General features: G+C 37.4%; 2 protein-coding genes across 5 annotated transcripts in view; both read right to left on the bottom strand.

The window, feature by feature from the left end:
* The window catches only part of si:dkey-74k8.3 (transmembrane protein 109), a 7,489-nt gene extending 2,808 nt beyond the window's left edge, over nucleotides 1-4,681 (bottom strand). The window contains exons 1-3 of one of the 2 annotated variants that reach the window (XM_016570925.1): nucleotides 3,752-4,681; nucleotides 2,957-3,016; nucleotides 996-1,098 (exon numbers count right to left, since the gene is read on the bottom strand). In XM_016570925.1, coding sequence (XP_016426411.1) covers nucleotides 996-1,098; nucleotides 2,957-3,016; nucleotides 3,752-3,964 — 376 coding nt within the window. In that variant the 5' untranslated portion in view covers nucleotides 3,965-4,681. The remainder of the gene's footprint in view (nucleotides 1-995; nucleotides 1,099-2,956; nucleotides 3,017-3,751) is intronic. The other variant, XM_016570924.1, reaches the window with a different exon arrangement.
* Nucleotides 4,682-6,118: 1,437 nt separating this feature from the next.
* LOC107754454 (E3 ubiquitin-protein ligase BRE1A-like) overlaps nucleotides 6,119-17,127 on the bottom strand; it is a 21,556-nt gene continuing 10,547 nt past the window's right edge. The window contains exons 9-22 of one of the 3 annotated variants that reach the window (XM_016570896.1): nucleotides 14,901-14,975; nucleotides 14,230-14,349; nucleotides 13,030-13,209; nucleotides 12,727-12,862; nucleotides 12,507-12,649; nucleotides 12,271-12,427; nucleotides 10,716-10,992; nucleotides 10,492-10,609; nucleotides 10,191-10,340; nucleotides 9,889-10,101; nucleotides 7,927-8,052; nucleotides 7,653-7,793; nucleotides 6,867-6,971; nucleotides 6,119-6,777 (exon numbers count right to left, since the gene is read on the bottom strand). In XM_016570896.1, coding sequence (XP_016426382.1) covers nucleotides 6,601-6,777; nucleotides 6,867-6,971; nucleotides 7,653-7,793; nucleotides 7,927-8,052; nucleotides 9,889-10,101; nucleotides 10,191-10,340; nucleotides 10,492-10,609; nucleotides 10,716-10,992; nucleotides 12,271-12,427; nucleotides 12,507-12,649; nucleotides 12,727-12,862; nucleotides 13,030-13,209; nucleotides 14,230-14,349; nucleotides 14,901-14,975 — 2,118 coding nt within the window. In that variant the 3' untranslated portion in view covers nucleotides 6,119-6,600. Of the gene's footprint in view, nucleotides 6,778-6,866; nucleotides 6,972-7,652; nucleotides 7,794-7,926; nucleotides 8,053-9,888; nucleotides 10,102-10,190; nucleotides 10,341-10,491; nucleotides 10,610-10,715; nucleotides 11,002-12,270; nucleotides 12,428-12,506; nucleotides 12,650-12,726; nucleotides 12,863-13,029; nucleotides 13,210-14,229; nucleotides 14,350-14,900; nucleotides 14,976-17,127 lie in introns of all 3 variants that reach the window. The other 2 variants (XM_016570894.1, XM_016570897.1) reach the window with 2 other exon arrangements.

The raw sequence follows: 17,127 nt of genomic DNA, 5'->3' as shown, positions 1-17,127 counted from the left end.
ACCGAGCTCTCCTTCACACATGAACGAACAAATACAAATCGCAGTTTAAACATGCAAACAGAAAAAGATGTGAAAAAGCCCAATTCAGCACCCGCGCGCGGTGTTCTGTGCGCACAGGGCGCACGCAGAAGAGACACGTCTCAAAGCGCTTGAACACCGAACTGCTTCTTCTTGTCTTGGAGAGTATCCTTGAAAAAACTGTCGGTTATGTCTAAAGTGAAAGTAAACAGCGGAGAAAGAAATCGGATGTGTATCATTATAATGGATGCATTGTCTCTTAAAGTGACCACGCCTAATTTACTAGCTGCTGTAATGTTAATCTAAGGAAATGAAAGAAAATCACTCACTGCTCTTGACTGAATTACTTTGTAGTTTTAACAAGAATTAATGTTCTTGTCATATTTTATTACCATTTTCTAAACTATAGCAAATAAACTGTGATAATGTGAGAAATGTTGAAGGTGTCTGAATAAATTTTGGTTTGACTGTATATTTCATTTTTACAGTGAAGACTATGCAGTGCTATTTTACATTTGATTATTCGGTTTCTGTACCTGGACACCTACAAACTTAAACGTAAAAACGTAAACATTGTGTAAATAGCACAAATAAATAAATAGAACGAACATACAAATTAAACAATTTCAAACAGGGCCCACTGGTACAACCTGCACTGGGGCCCCGCAAACCCCAGCTATGGCCCTGCCCATATGTTTCTGAGATGAAATACTACCTTCTTTCTCCCCATTTTCTCCTAATACTGTCGTTTGGACATTCCACACATACTAAGCCACACAGTCATTTATGTCAGCATTACGCGAGGCCCACGGGCTGCAGTAACATACTTTCTCTGTTAGTACTCAACAGAGTTACAGCTTGAGCTTGCCAAAATTCATTACACTGCATTAATCTTTGAGAATATATATATGCATATTTAAGTTAAACATTTTTTTAAAGGATTTAGATCTAGACACCTAGAGACGACCTTTACTCACCGTTGACTCCTGTTGCTCTGAGAATCTCAGATACATACACAGCAATGACATTCAGTCCACTGGCAGCTCCTTCAGCAACAAACTGCAGCAACATTTCGACAAACTAAAGAAAAAAATGAAGGAAGAGAAAAGTGATTAGATTTCAGAACCTGTCTATGTAGTGCACATTTCTTTTCTTACAGAGGGCAGTCTTTATCTGAACTCAACTCATAGATCACTGGCCATAGCTAATCATTAACCAATACTGACTGACAGAGTGACACAATGCACATCTGATTTAATTAAAGCAATGTTTCAGGGTTCAATGCGAATTCTATAGACAGCGTATGTGACATGCTGTTGGTTGCAAAAATCATGTTTTCATTAATGCACTAACAATGTATATCTACGGGGCACAACACTGTAACAAAACGGTAAGGTATTTAGTAGTTGCAGTTCTGTTCTAATGGAATCACAGACAGCAAGGAAAACACTGCAAATTATAAAATGCAATTAACTATATGATCATACATAGTTAGCAGAAAATATATAGGTATATCAGTTTTTAAAAGGGCGGAATAAACATTTATTTTGTCTTTTGACCGAAAAAAAAACAACAACGTTTTTTTCTGATATTTTAACAAAACTGCTTCACAATTAATATTTTTCTGAGTTTTTTTTTATGGCAAACTGCTTTGATTTTAATTATATCATTTTCATTTTCATTATGATCTCAGGACATTTGTAGCACCCTGACATTTTTTCCTTTATACTCCCCAAAAATTTACAATAATTAAATTAATAATTTAATTACAAATTATATCAAGATGTGTGTTTAAAGTCATTGTGTACAAATTGCAATTTTAATGTAGTTTTGAAATAATTAAATATGAATGAGTGTCATGTTACTGACTCTAATACAATATTTGGCTCATAGTTTATTATACATGTTATGCTGGTAAATCACATTTCCACTGTTACTTTTACATTTAAAGTAGTTACACTTCAGATTAGCCAATATCAAATTAATAATTTTGAATATTGTTAGGTATATGCATTTCCTTGCAATAATAGTCAGTTTTAATGTGGTACTTCATTGTTCATCTCTTGATTTTTAATATAAAATCTGGGTCCTGACTCCTGAAGCAAAACAGTTTAGAACCACTTAAGACAACAATGTGGACAACTTTATAGCTCAAATAACATATTATTGTATGGAACAATCAATGTAAGAGTTTTAAGAGACGTCTGAGCTGTGCATGTCTGGTTTTAAACCTTCCATATTTCCACGATAAGTGCATAAAACATTATTTTTACATATGTTTTACATATGGAGGGATGAGTTGAAATAACTTTCTGAAAAAAAAAGCATGCAGATACACAGAGCTATACTTGTACTGAACCCGAAACATTATTTTTAAAGTATGAGAACATTTCAGATGACTTGAGATCAAGATTGATACATTCAAGGGATGCAAACTTGCAGGTTTGGTAAGGTAGTAGGCTATAATCTTTAATAGTATTTGTGCAAGAGCACATCACAACACAAATAGAGCTAAGTGTGTGTGTGTGTGTGTGCAAGCAAAGCTGCCAGAATGACAGCTGGGCATCCAGCTTAACTTTATCACTCGCAGACATGCACAGCTATCACACATACATTACTTGTGATCAAATAGACACTCATTGGAACAAGGTCACTTCATTTGGCAAAGGACGAACACAAACGATCAGAAACAGTGTGCATGACTTCATAAAGGAAGTCAATAAGAAAATAATCACTATACAAAGCAGCATTGTTTGCCATTCTGGGCGTCAGCCACCAAGCACTTGCGCACCTGTTATGGCATTTTTTCTCAGTAGCAGTTGTCGCTTTCACACAGACAGTAACACACAAGAATGAGCTTGAGCGTGTCAAAACAAGTACACAAATCAGTCTGTGTGACTGCTCTGGCATGAGCTCTGACACTTTTACTTGTTCTTACCATTGCAACAGAATAGATGTTCTCTGGGCCAAACACTGAGTCAAGGTACAACACAGCATTCTGGGTCAAAGAGAGGCGAGGGGCGGTTGGTTGAGGGGACATAAGCAGTGGAAATTAGGCCAAAGGATGAGTGGAGGAGAGGAAAGGGTTAAAAGAGGATTAACAAGTCAAGAGGCAACAGGAGAGAGGGATAAAAGTGGGTAGAGAAATGTGAATACCACATACCACAATAAGCATTCATTAGGGAATAAGAGAAGTAAAGGTCCAGTAATATTTATAAATGTATATAAAAGTAGCCTCTCTCTCTCTCTCTCTCTCTCTCTCTATATATATATATATATATATATGTGTGTGTGTGTGTGTGTATATCTTCAAAATCTCAATTGTTTCGTCTAGATGTCTTTGTTTTGCATGAAGTCTCATGCTTCTCAGATGTTTCTCCTGAGGCTAAAAAACCTGTGTAATCTGGTATTTCTCCTCTAGAGTTTCAGTGTGCGCTCAGATTTGCCAAAGCACCAAATTCTGCAATCATGATTTCAATATGAACTCATACATTCCACATCAAATTTTATTTATACTCGGCAAATCTTACATTTTGTCTGTTCTCGTTAAACATCTGAGGCAAAGTTACGTCACGTCAATGAAAAATAATCAAGACCTCTGTTAAATAAGTAGCCTAAACTATGGAAGAGCAACCTCTATGGCATATTTGTGAACACATATGAGCAACATATTCCTGTGGGAAGTGAAAAAAATGCGTCATTAGATACTTTCACAAATAACAAAAAAAGTTACCTCAACGCAGATCTCAATCACATGGGTGCCAACAATAGACTCCACGTATTTTCTCAACCCGTCCAGAGGCTCCAGAATAACAGACCCAAAATCATAAGAGCCTGAGGTGAACTCTTCAGCAAACCCATGACACAAGACCGACCGAACCAGAACCAAAAACCCAAAGAAAAGCAGCTTTTCCGAACTTCTCGAGGCAACGTTGTGGACAGACATCCTTAAAAACCCGGATCAACGCGAGGCTCAAAAGAGAGATCTGAAAAAAGACACTGAATAATCGATGTGTAACTATAATAGCTGATCGGGTTTGTCTAGCGGTCGTCTTTGCGTTTCATTAACCTTGAAAAAATGTATGAATATACTACTGGTTCTTTATGAGAAAACTATCCTAGTTCATAGCTGAACAGATGTACAAGTTCAGGCTTGTCAAAAAACAATCAGCAAACAAAAACCCAACTGAACAAACACAATTAGATGGCATAAGCTGAGCTCATATATAATACTAAAATTAAGTTCTCAACGACAGTCGCTTCAAGCACGCTCTTGCCGGGGCACTTAAAAATAGCGTTTAGATGACTGTATATGGTATCAAAGCGTTAAGTCGATAAAGATAAAATAAGATACCATTTAATTTAAAGAAACAATCTAATTCAAAAAAATATATACTGCTTTTTTTAAAAAGTCTATTTTTTGCGTTTATTGAGCGAGTATCCGAACTTGATCCAGTTTGTGAGGATCTGTGGATGTTAAATGTGTCTGAGGAGCTGCGGGCTGCACGATGGAGTAAAGTTTGGAGACGGCTGTTTGACTACAGACATGCGGTTATGCCTCCGCCTCCTGCATTCCTGTGCCAGGCACGAGAAACCCGTTCACACGGTGCTGCTGGAACTAGTATCGCTCTAATAGACGAGACACGAGGTGTGTTAGTGTTTTAGACGATTTACGGTGTCCTTGTTACATTCAGGCTACTTATTGTATTGGGTAAGTTACTCTAAAAAGTAATTAATTACTAGATACTTAATTATCTTTAACAGTGTAAGCCTAATTGGATTACTGTACTTACTGTCTCTGTAAAAAGTATTGGACATTACACTCACAATTATTAAACACTTAATTTTACGGTGTCCTTGTTACATTCAGGCTACTTATTGTATTGGGTAAGTTACTCTAAAAAGTAATTAATTACTAGATACTTTATCTTTAACAGTGTAAGCCTAATTGGATTACTGTACTTACTGTCTCTTTAAAAAGTATTGGCTTGCTTCTTACTAATTACTTTCGGTAACACTTTATTTTACGGCGTCCTTGTTACATGTACTTACTGTTAAACAATAAATTATGCATAACTACATGCAAGTAACCCGAAGCCAAACCCTAATCCTAACCATGTAGCAAGTACACGTAGTTAATTAATATTACTCCGTACTTAAATATAGAATTACACCGTAACAAGGACACCTTGAAATAAAGTGTAACCCCTTACTTTCTAAATTCTAGCTATATCAACCTTGGCTATTTGAACAATACAAGGATTGACATGTAACTGCTCTTTTAATTCATTCAAATAAATACAATTTTAAATGAAATAAAAAGTTGCATAACTTATTCTTGAATGACCAAAGTATTTAAAGGGAAAGGTTAGACGAAAAACATACATTTTAAATTAAGATGTTAGATTTTGTTAAACACACTATTGTTTTATATAGAATTGTTCTGTAGTTTATACAGAATTTAATGCAATTAAATTACAGAAAAATGAAGTGTAATCCCTTACTCTTTCAAGGGAAAAGTAATTACATTACAGTAATTACTTGATAATGCATTACACCCATCATTGGTAATAATAACAGTAAACTATGCATGATTTGCATGCAACTAACGCTAATCCAAACCCTACGTTTGTTAATTATTACCCAGTACTTGTATTAAGGTATAATTACACTGTAACAAGGACACCTTAAATTACAGTGTAACTTAAAATCATATTAGTTTTTTTTTTACTAGTCAAATTAGTTTTCTTTTTTTTTGTTTTACTTTAAATTACTGAAAGGGAGATAAAAAAAAAAAGTCTTCCTGCATTTAGCCTACTGTTTCTTACCTTTTTTGAACTTCGTAATAAACTTCATACACTTATTATAATCATACCATTTTCGATTTAAAAACAATGTGGAAAGAGACATGGTTGCAGGTTTAAACTCCACATGGTTTGCTTTATAAACTATCACCATCACCATTGCATAAAATGCTTAATCGAACATAAATCCAGAAGAATATACTATAAAAACTGTTTAAGCATCAGCTAAATCACATTAGTGACAACTTAAATAAAGCATAAAGAAACAATGTCAATACATTTCAATATTTTAATGGATTTCAATAAAGCAGTTGCACAACCATCACTACAGGCAGTCAAAAAAAAGTAGACAGTACAAAAATTACAATACCAGCTGATCAGCAAACTAAACGCAAATGAACTATTGCCTAGTCGACTAGGCAGTTTGTTTTCAATGACAGGTCTCACTTATGTTGATGGGTTCACATTGGCTCTGGGTTGTAAATGTAAAGTTGAGGTGGAATGGGAGATCTGGTCGAGGCAGTATTAACTTAAAAGATGTCAGCGAACATTCAGGACACTCCTGGAAGCAAGCAGCAGAAATGTTGTGAGAAATGTTGGCTTGGACAAACCTGTGGAATGTGACCAGGTTAGTTCTGCTAAACCGACGCTTTTGTAGAGAAAAACAAGTGGAATGTTAAACTGTTGATGTTCACCCAACGTTACAGGACAAACTCCACCCTCTGAACAATGTGGAGCAACTGGACCAAACAGATGCAGATACCGTGAATCACGAGTCTCATCCGATGTAGATGCGATGGAAATCGTTGGCACCAAATGCGGCATTGCACTTTGGGCACTTTCTCTGACGGGTGTCGTAGCGCGTCTTCACGCACTCAAAACAGAAAACGTGGAAGCACTTCGTCAAAACCGCGTCCTTTACACGGGAGTTGCAGCATGGACACGTCAACCGGGCCTGTGAAACAGAAAAAAAAAAAAGATCCTTCAAAGACATTAACACAAAACTCTTTCTGTACCTCCATACAACTGGACTACGTAAATGACCTTGTAGTCATTTATTTCTTCATTCAGGATCTCATCTCCATTTCGGATGTTCTCCGCAGGCTTCTTGGTCTTCTCTATCTTCCTGCGTAGTTTGGATATGTCCTCCTATGAGGTAATAGAAACATCAGGTTAAACAAAAACTGCACAAAATAGCCATTTTTACTCCCTATTCATAAAGTATATCACTTTCTATCGACAGATGACCAGCAGTATGAAGTTCAACATCATTAAACACCTGATGAAACTTCCTTCATATTTACTGAATCAAATCCAATATTTGCTTCTTCTTAATTTTGGGGTGCTGTCCCTTTTATTACAAAATACAATACATTTTGTAGCATTTTTGCCATTTGTAAGGTGAAGAGGTCTTGTATTATGCCTTAATCACCAGGAAAACTGCCACAAAGACATGATTCCTATCTTCCTTTGAGCCAGGTTACAAGTATTTGTTCAATTCTCAGATGATTTTCATATGTATGAATGATTCTGAAGACATGATTTATGCCTAATCCTGATTTTGACTTTTTCCCATTCCTTTGCATATTGTAAGCATATGTAATGATACAATTGGAATACTTATTTTTGTCATTTTCAACATTTAACTACTTTTTTTGACAAGTGCATTAAAGCTGATACAAACATGCATTCATATAGATAGATATTTATCATCGAATGATGTAATATTAGGTCAAATCTGCATCTTTTTTTCCCCAAAATGCTGGGCTGTTACACATGACATGTAAAGCTGGTATTGAGTTGATCAACGGTTCATCGTCATGTACGCACCTGTGCACGTCGGGCATTGAAAGACTCCTTTTCTCGAGAAATGCTGTTCTCAATCACCTCCTCTCTGACCGCACTCAACCTCTGCTGCACCCCCTCCAGCTGAGTGCGCACCTCCTCCGAGAGCAGCACCGACTCCTGCGCCTAAAACAGAATTAAGACGGAGACAATTAAGAGTTTTTTAATTGCTACTTTCCCCCCCACATAGTATTTATGATGTTGCAAGTACACAAATTGCATATATGTGAGTTCATCTGCAACTGGTATGTGGTTGTACCTTGCGTTTATTCATGTCTAAAGCTTGTGTGCGGAGCCCCAGCTCCCTCTCCGCAGCGCTGATGGTGCCCTGCAGGAGGCGCTCTTTCTCCTCTAGCTTCCGAACCACCTGCAGCTGCGCATCCACCTAAGAGAAAGAGAAAAATCACATCTCATGTACTGCTCAGTTGCAAATGTGGAGAACAGGAACCAAAGCATATGTGGAGGATTCAGACCTGCAAAATCGTATAGCAAAAAGACATATCCTCTCATTATAACAAAGTGTAGACAGAGTGTAAATAAGAGATTCACTGTGCAGTGTAGAGAGCTTCGTTGATTATAATAGAACTTTGTGAGATCGCGGTGAGCTAAGGAGAGTGACAGCTTTTAATGATTAAGGGAGTTTGCAAATGTGATATTGATTTAAAACAACAGTTAATTAAATAAGAAGTTAATATTAAGTGACTTACATTGTCTGACTATAACATTATTGCCTGATTTTGCTCTATTTAATCAATGAAAATAGTTGCAAACAAAGTCACAGCTAAGCCGCTGCGCATCTCCATTCAAACAGCGGTGTTTTTAAATTAATCTAGGGACTCAGTGATTCAACTGCTTAGTTCCTGAATGAATCAGCCGTTCGAACGAATCAATTCAATGAATGATTCAGTGATAAAATCAGTGACTTGCTGCCACCTACTGGCAGTTTTAGTTTCATTTTTAAAGTATCTTTTCTGTTATTTAAATAATTTAATATTTCTATATTTAAAACATTAACCTCAACATCAATTTATGAATTTAATTGCACTCATGCGACCTCTGAGCCTCATTAAATGTCTGAAAATACACACAAGCCACCTTTGTGTTCTTCTGTGCCACCTATAATACAAATTTTTAAAATACTTATTTCATTTGATTGGTAACTTATTCTTATTATACTTCTTATTATACTTGTTTTTATTTTGTTGTTTTAATTAGACATTTTAAAAAGCTTATAAATATATTTTTTTGAATTTGACATAAAAGATGACATACTTTTAATAAAGTTAGAAAAATGCCATTACAAAGGTAAAAACAAAATTCCCTGTACATCACTTTAAAGGTGGGGTATGTATTTTTTCAAAAATGCTTTAGAAAACTGAGTCGGGCGGAGTACCAAAACAAACTTGTAGCCAATCAGCAGTAAGGGGCGTGTAGTCAGGCCGAGTACCAAAACAAACTTGTAGCCAAGCAGCAGTAAGGGGCGTGTCTACTCATGATGGGGACGAGAGAGCACTCAGTGCACAGGACAGACATTAGCCGAGCCATGACAGGAAGATAGAGATGACGGATAAAAAACAAAAGAGGTAGACGTCTGCGAAACAAAAGAAGGCTTATGATAAGGCAAGAAGTAGGACCCGTGTAAATATCGGATCAGTTTTCCAGCGCTGGAGAGAACTCAAGGAGCGGAAGGCCTGCGATCGGACGCCGAGGTTGCTTTGTTTCTTCTCGATAGGTGAGTAAAACTGTGTCTACACCAGACGAGACAGTTGTCGCGCCGCAACAGCTAAAGTCTGTCTACACTGGACGTAATAACATTTTTTTTTTGAAATTTGTGTCAATACGTCATAAATGGAACGCAGCAGCAACCTTTAAGGAGTCAAATATCACCTCGTAATGGAAAGGCAAATTTTTGATCATTATTTTTGATTATTGATTAGAAGGTGCTCCTAAAAACAAAAGTAAGCATAGAGCCCTGATGAGGGGTAATTTACATTAAATTCAATCTCTTTGAGAAATTTATATTCCCTAAAGAAATGTATGCATAATTTTTATATGGACATTTAATAATGTAAAAAAACAAACTTACCATTAAAGGTAAAAGAAAAACACCTATGCAACTTCCCAAAACAATTGTGCAATCTGAAGATCATAAAAACAAATCACCGTAATCCAAACAATTCACTCAAAGATGAAAACACCACAAAACTCCAAGCCCACCCACCTGTGTTTTGAGTGTGAGCAACTGGTCAGCGAGCTCCTCTTTCTCTTCTTTGAGGAGTTTATGGATCTGGTTGGATTTGATGCGTTCGCTCATGAGTTTGAAGTTGGCGTCATCTTTCTCTCTGAGCTGCTGCATCAGACGAATGTTCTGCTCCTGCATGTCCTCAAACGCCTGGCCAGTAACATCCATCTCACTCAGCAAAGCATCCTCCTCCTGAGAGAGAGAGAGAGAGAGAGAGTGACCGATTGAGAATTTTCCAGCAGAATGTTTGTCATTCATTACTCAGTAAATCACAGCTCTACCTGCTTAGCCAGAGAGAGTTTCTTATTGAGTATATCGATCTGCTCCTCCACCGAGCGGATCTTTCTCAGGGCCTCTTCGTCTGCCATCTTCTTTCCTTCCCTCCTCTCCCTCTCCTCCAGCTCTCGCAGCCGCTGACGGAGCTCCTCGGCCTGCACAAACACACACAATATGAGAATAAACAGTTTATGGCTGATCTACTTCGATAAATGATTAATCTGTTGATCATTTCTTCAACTAATCTGATATTCTAAAATGTTGTGCTTCCAACAGTGTACAAATTGAGCTCTATATGGATTCTACCTCTGACTTTGCCTTCTTCTCCGCAGCCATCAGTTGTACTTTATCTCTCTGTTCTTTTGGTGCCGAGCGGTACATATCCAACAACAGCTTCATCTCCCTCTGGGACTCTTGGGCTTTCCTGTATCATAATCACATCATTACTATCAGCTTCCTTATTATCATTATTAGCACTTCCCACAGTCATTTTCACCATTATAATCAACATATCAAGCAGAATGACTTACTTTAGGTCCACCCGCACTATTTTCAGCTGCTCTATCTCCTTGCGTTTGGGTCCTCCAATCACAGCGCAGCGTTCAGCTGTTAGGTCTTCCGATTGGCTGCTGCTGGTGCTGGCTTTCTCCCTCTCTTCTTTCACCGCTATGCCTCCAGTACTCCCACGAGTCACCCTCTCTCTTTCTCTCTGCTCCTTCTCTTTCTCCTTGTCCTTCTTTTCTTTTTCTTTCTCTTTTTCCTCCTCTTTCACTACGGTCTCTGTGTCTGTACCTGGTTCAGTCTTTACTGTTACACCTGAAGAGAAAATAATTATGTAAATTCTTAAAATACAAGAAAAAGATAAATCCATCTATAACTTCTCTACAATGTAAAACAGTATAGCACATGTCATTAAAGCAGCACCACACGGGAAAAAACCGACATTGCTTGTTTTTTTTTAAACATACAGGAGCATATTTTCACAGATATGAAAATATACAGCAAATTTCTAAAGATGTCTTAAGAATGATTAGAGCAATTTTGTTAAGAAGTGCATTTGCACAGAAAATAAAAATCATTAAAAAAAAATAGTAAAATGTCTCTGAAGTCTTTTTTTGAGAGCGAACAATACTTTTTGGGGTTGAACGATTTGGGATTTACTCTTTACAAAAATCAACTCAAATCACTTTCATTAACAAAAGAAAAACCAATGGATCAGTGGAAAGCAATGGATTCTATTTACACAATGTTAAAATAGCAGGATTTTCTGCTATTTATACTACTTAATGCAAATAGTGGCAATTATCTGCACCTCTGTATTGTAGTACATTAGTATGCAATAACGTATTGAGTGTAAATTATCATTTTAATTCAAATTATTAAATGGACGCCACCTTATTGGAACAATAAATCTCTTCCTACACCTACCCTAACCCTACCCGATACTTTATTTTCACATTTTTTATTATTTCCATAATTTTCATTGAAAACACATGCCCTTCCGATGTGATATGAGATTTGAAAAAGGAGAAAAAAAAAAGTTCTCGAAAAGGATTCGAACTCGGGTCGATCATGTCAAAAATGACTACGGCACGTGTTTTACCATCTACGCCACTGGAGCTGTTGTTACATGATTGTCTTTTGTTGTGTTGACTTCCCCAATCACACGTTGGTGGGCAGGGTTAGTGTAAATAGCCTTTGCCAACAAGGCGGGCTATTTGCACTTAATGTAAATAGACACTCCAATAAATAAGAAATATATTTGCAATAGAATTATATTATTATTATTATCCTTTATTTTACCAGGAATTATCCCATTGAGATATAAATCTCTTCTACCAGGGAGTCCTGGCCAAAATGGCAGCACAGAAAGTTTCACATACAGATTAGACACACGTCAAAAAAAAAAAAAAAAACATTCATCCAACATCATATTAAAAATTACTTACATATTTAATAGAAAGTAACAAACCTCTTCTGACCAAACTGCACTAGTTGAACTACTCATATCCGTAACACAAATGGTGCAGTACAAAATTAACAATGGTAATACCTTAGCAAACAGGTAAAGATAAGAGTGTGTACCAGTGGTGCTGGGTGTGGCGGAGCCGCTATCTGGCTCAGTCTTCACAGTAACGTCACCCGTCAGGGCAGGTGTGTGTGGGGAGGCGGTCTCCTCCTTCACATCCATCTCTGTGCTGGACTGTGACTGGACAGCAGCATTACCTTTGGCAGCACGCAGCTATAAGAGAGGACAGAAACTTCAGCAACCGCTTATTTTTTAACAAAACATATTAGAGTCAATACGTTTATGCTATAACCTGGTTGAGCTCTTGCTGAGCCTCTCTCAGTCTGAGTTTGTATTTAACCACCTCTCCCTTCAGCTGCTGGTTATGAGTCTGCAGTGTACTGATCAGATGTCTCATCTCACGGTTTATTGGGCCTGAGAAAGAAGCAAAGAGCACTATACACAGTCAATTCAAAAGCTGATCTAAGCAAAAAGAGACCAAAATCATTATAAAGAGAGCAGAGGAAGATTACCTGCTTGTTCATTAGCAGCTAATGTCTGCTCAAATTCGATCCTGAGCATCTCGTACTCCTTGCGCACCTGTGCTAACGTGTCTTCCAACTGAATCACTTCAGTACGGACCTTGCGCTGCAAGGACACCTCGTCATTCTGAAATAAACACACAGAAATTACCATCTGACTCATGCTTTAATGACAATAACAGCCACAAATTGTGACCCATCACTGAGGTGTACAGCCAACCAGCCTCTGTATATGAGCCTGCATCATCTAACATAATTGAATTCACTGTTTATTCACATTATCACTCCATGTACCTCCATGTGGTCCAGCTGGCGCAGGCGGGCGGTCCTGGTCGTGTTGAGTCGAGCTTTGGTCTCGTCCAGCTGAGATTTCAGCACCAGTGATTCATTATAGAGCACAGAGAACTGAGACTGCAGACAGCGATACTCGGCGCTCTCTTTGGCCACCTCCTCAGCCCTGGACAACAGCTCCACCTGACAGAGACAACAATGCATGTCTTCTTAGTGAATATGAATGATTCGAACAACATTATAAAGTGAACTACCGTTCAAAAGTTTGGGGTTAGTATGATTTTTCTCACCAAGAAATCTCTTACAGCTACATTTATTTGAGTAAAAACAGTAATATTGTGAAATCTGAATACATTTTTAAAATGTAATTTATTCCTGTGATGCAAAGCTATACTTTCAGCATCATTACTCCAGTCTTCAGTGTCACATGATCTTCAGAAATCATTCTAATATGTTGATTTGAAGAAACATTTCTTATTAACAATGTTGAAAACAGTTGTGCTACTTAATATCTTTGTGGAAACCATGATTTTTTTTTTTTTTTTTTGCAGGATTCATTGATGAATCCTTTGAAAGTTCAAAGAATAGGATTTATTTGAAAAAGTACAAACATTTATAATGTTACAAAAGATTTCTATCACTTTTGATCAATTTAGGGCATCCTTTCAAATAAAAGCATTCGTTCTAAAAATAAATAAATAATCTTACTGACCCCAAACATCAACTTGGTGGCCTTAATATTATGGTCTAAGAATGCTTAAAATACATAAAACACAGAAACCTGTGATATATTTCATTATTATATTACTGCTACCACACAATTTTTACATTCTTATTCATTCATTTCCTATTAATTTCATTAAACAATTCCATTTCACATTTATTTTGAATAATCTTTTGTTATTACTATTCTACAATTATGTTTCAATACAGGAAGCTGCAGAAAATTCCACTGATACTAAGGAAGTGTTTTACTCTGTTCCAGAGTATCTGTGTCTTCAAGTGTTAGCCGATAAGGAGCTTTCTTTCAAGGACAAGATGTGAAAGTGTGGGGTTTGTCATTTTCCACTCTGAAGAGCTGAACAGTTGACTGCCTCTGAAGATCATATTTAATCTGGTATTGCCTGAGCAGGAGGCAATACTCACAATAAACATAAGATGGATCTGACAAGTTAATGGTGTATGTGGTCTCGAGGGCTTTACCTTCATGTTATTGTTCTCCTGGTAAACCGTCTGCAGGTCCTGCTGGAGCTTCTGGAGCTCACTAAGCCGATTCTCCGCCAGCTCCCTCTTCTCCTCCAACTCACTGTTCATCTCCTCAAACTAACAAGAGACGACAAAGGATTTCATCAATGTTAAGACATTGTACAGGTACCCTTATATGACAAGCAAAACACTTTAAACAACAAAATATTCTATAACAATAGACAATAAAGTACCAATGTCAACAATATATGTTTGAGCAGGCTGGCAAATATTAAAGATACACTAACATTACCATTCATACGTTTGGTGCAAAGATATTTAATTTTTTATTTGTTGACAGAAATCAACACTTTTGTTCAAGAAGGACGCACTAAATTGCTTGGAAGAGACAGGACAGACACTTACAATGTTTTTAATCAAATAATTGAAGCTTTGGTAAGCTTAAGAGACTTCCTTCAAAAATATTTAAAAATCTTAAAGACCCCAAACTTTTGAATGATAGTGTACATTTGCTAGAGCTGAAAACATATAGAAAAAAATATATGATGCACCTGCTTGAAGACTAAACAACCCCAATTCTCAACTGAAGGATTCTACAGTGTACAGTGAGATTAATTCACACCAAATGCAAATATTAACACTAAATGTTCATATGACTGGTCATTTACCTTTCTTTTGTTAATCGTGATGGTTCCACATACACTGCTTGCTTCGCCATACACCTTATAACCTTTACTGTTCACCTGGTTATGATGGAAGAGCACAATATCAGTTATGACACATTGTAAAACAATAAAAATACTATATCTTGGGTTTACTATTACAAATAAGTTCACCCTCAAGAGCATCTTGATATATCGCAGTGGCTTTTTCAAAAATCCATTGTCATTTGCTATTATTGCAGTAACCTAGATTACTGGTAACTGACATTAAATTACTGGTTACTAATGAAAGTCTGTATTATCCATAACAGTAGCCTAAATCAGAGACTAAATAGCTGTTTGGCTATTTGCTATGGTTATTTTTGGCCCACATAATGCCAGCAGAAAAGGAAAGCCTGGGATGAAAGATGACAATGATTTTTGTTCTTCAGAATAACATGCAGTAATCAATCGTGCGTATTAAAGTCACGATGTAATGGAAGTAGGCCTTTTCTTCTGTATTGTGATGTACATCCGAGTGAACCAGATTCTTGGAACAGAAAAAAATATATAGGATGGGAACTCTGTTCAGTCCATTGGTTGTTGATTGGATGGAGGGAGATCTGAATGCAAGATTACAATCGTTTGTATGAGAAGGGTGGAGTTTAAGTGGACAAAATGATTGGAGAAGTCTGGCGTTTTCACCAGATGATTTAGTTGATATTTTTTTGTAAATATTATGAGGTCAAAAAAAAAAATCAATGCATCATTCACTGTAAGATCAATATCATGCATTTACAAAATATTTAGGGTGAAATTCCATTTATCACTGACTTTAAAGGGGTCATGAACTGAGAAACCAAAATTCCCTTGATCTTTTGACATATTGACATAAGAGGTCATTGTACTATAAAAGCATCCTGTAAGTTTCAGAACTTAAAACTTTGTCATTAGTGTAAAAACAACTTATATTGAAGGCAGTCTGCCAAAACAACAGCTTTTGTAATATTCCTATCTATGATGTAATAGTGTGGATAAACCCCGCAAGAAGATCGACATCACTGCCTGTTTTGCCCCGCCCACCGATTCGCACACAGTGTTTACCAGGGAGGCGAACGTGCAGGTCTACGCAGAAACAAAACGATAAAGATGGCTCTGAAAACAACAGGACGCTCTGCAGTGCCAATTTGTAGGAAAAACAGCGTTTGCGTTGCCTTCCTTCTAGGGCTGTGCAAATAATTGAATGCGATTATCATGCGCATCTCGTCAGTAAAGCCGGTTCTGTGATTAGTAGTAAATCTCCAGCACCTGCTTTCAAATGGAGCGGCATTTACTACACAGAGCCGTAGTTCACTGACAAGCTACGCAATATCGTGTTCATTATCACCGATGTATCGCCTGCGATTATGAACGCGATATTGCGTAGCCCAACATTAGGAAAGAGTGGATGAACTTTATTTTTATTGAAGTTCCAGACTGCTCAGTAAGAACTCGGTCCTTTGTTTACTTCATTTTACAGCAAATTTGTTTACAATTACTTATAGCATCAGCGACACAATGCTTGTTCCCTTATCTCAGGGAACCGAGGTTACGTCAGTAACCGGAGCCACACAATTCGACGCGATATTTTCAAAAAGATTGAAACTAAAAGATGATGCTGTGTCGACTATATTGGATCCGACAGTGATGCCGCAATAAAAGTGTGAGTAACTGTTTTCATTACGTGATCACTATTGCGTTGTCTCTTCTTACAGATCGTTTGATATGTACTGCGTTATTTATGTGTTTTAAACAAGCGGCAACCTCCCGCTCTCTCTCGTGAAGCCAACACGGAAGTGACTTAAACTGTAATTCGTCAACTGGCCGCTAGAGGCTGGTTGCAAAAGGTAGTCAGTCCCATAGACTCCCCATGTTAAAATGCCCAACTTTACAGCAGAAAAAAAACATGTTTACAGCCTGGTTCAAAAAATGATTTTGGTCTATACAGCTAATTTTGCCCTTGACAACTGTGAGGGGGGTGAATTTTTTTATAACTCATCCATTTAAATTATATTAAGCCTTAAAATTCTGCATAATTAAGGGCGTGGCCACTTGAGTGACCGGTGGATTGCCGCTGCTGTCACCACCGTTGAGCTAGGTGGGTGTGGCTTCAGCAACGAGCTCCCGCCTCTTTGCCCATTTTCGATTATGGGAAAATAATCGAGCGACGCGCTGCCAAGATGGCGACGGCCGGCTCCGCCTACTTTAGGCTTCA

This window comes from Sinocyclocheilus rhinocerous, unplaced genomic scaffold (genome assembly GCF_001515625.1).
Source record: "Sinocyclocheilus rhinocerous isolate Xijiao unplaced genomic scaffold, SAMN03320098_v1.1 scaffold50, whole genome shotgun sequence".
Lineage (NCBI taxonomy): Eukaryota > Metazoa > Chordata > Actinopteri > Cypriniformes > Cyprinidae > Sinocyclocheilus > Sinocyclocheilus rhinocerous.
The sequence above is the reverse complement of the archived record's forward strand: the minus strand, read 5'-3'. Positions and strand labels throughout refer to the sequence as shown.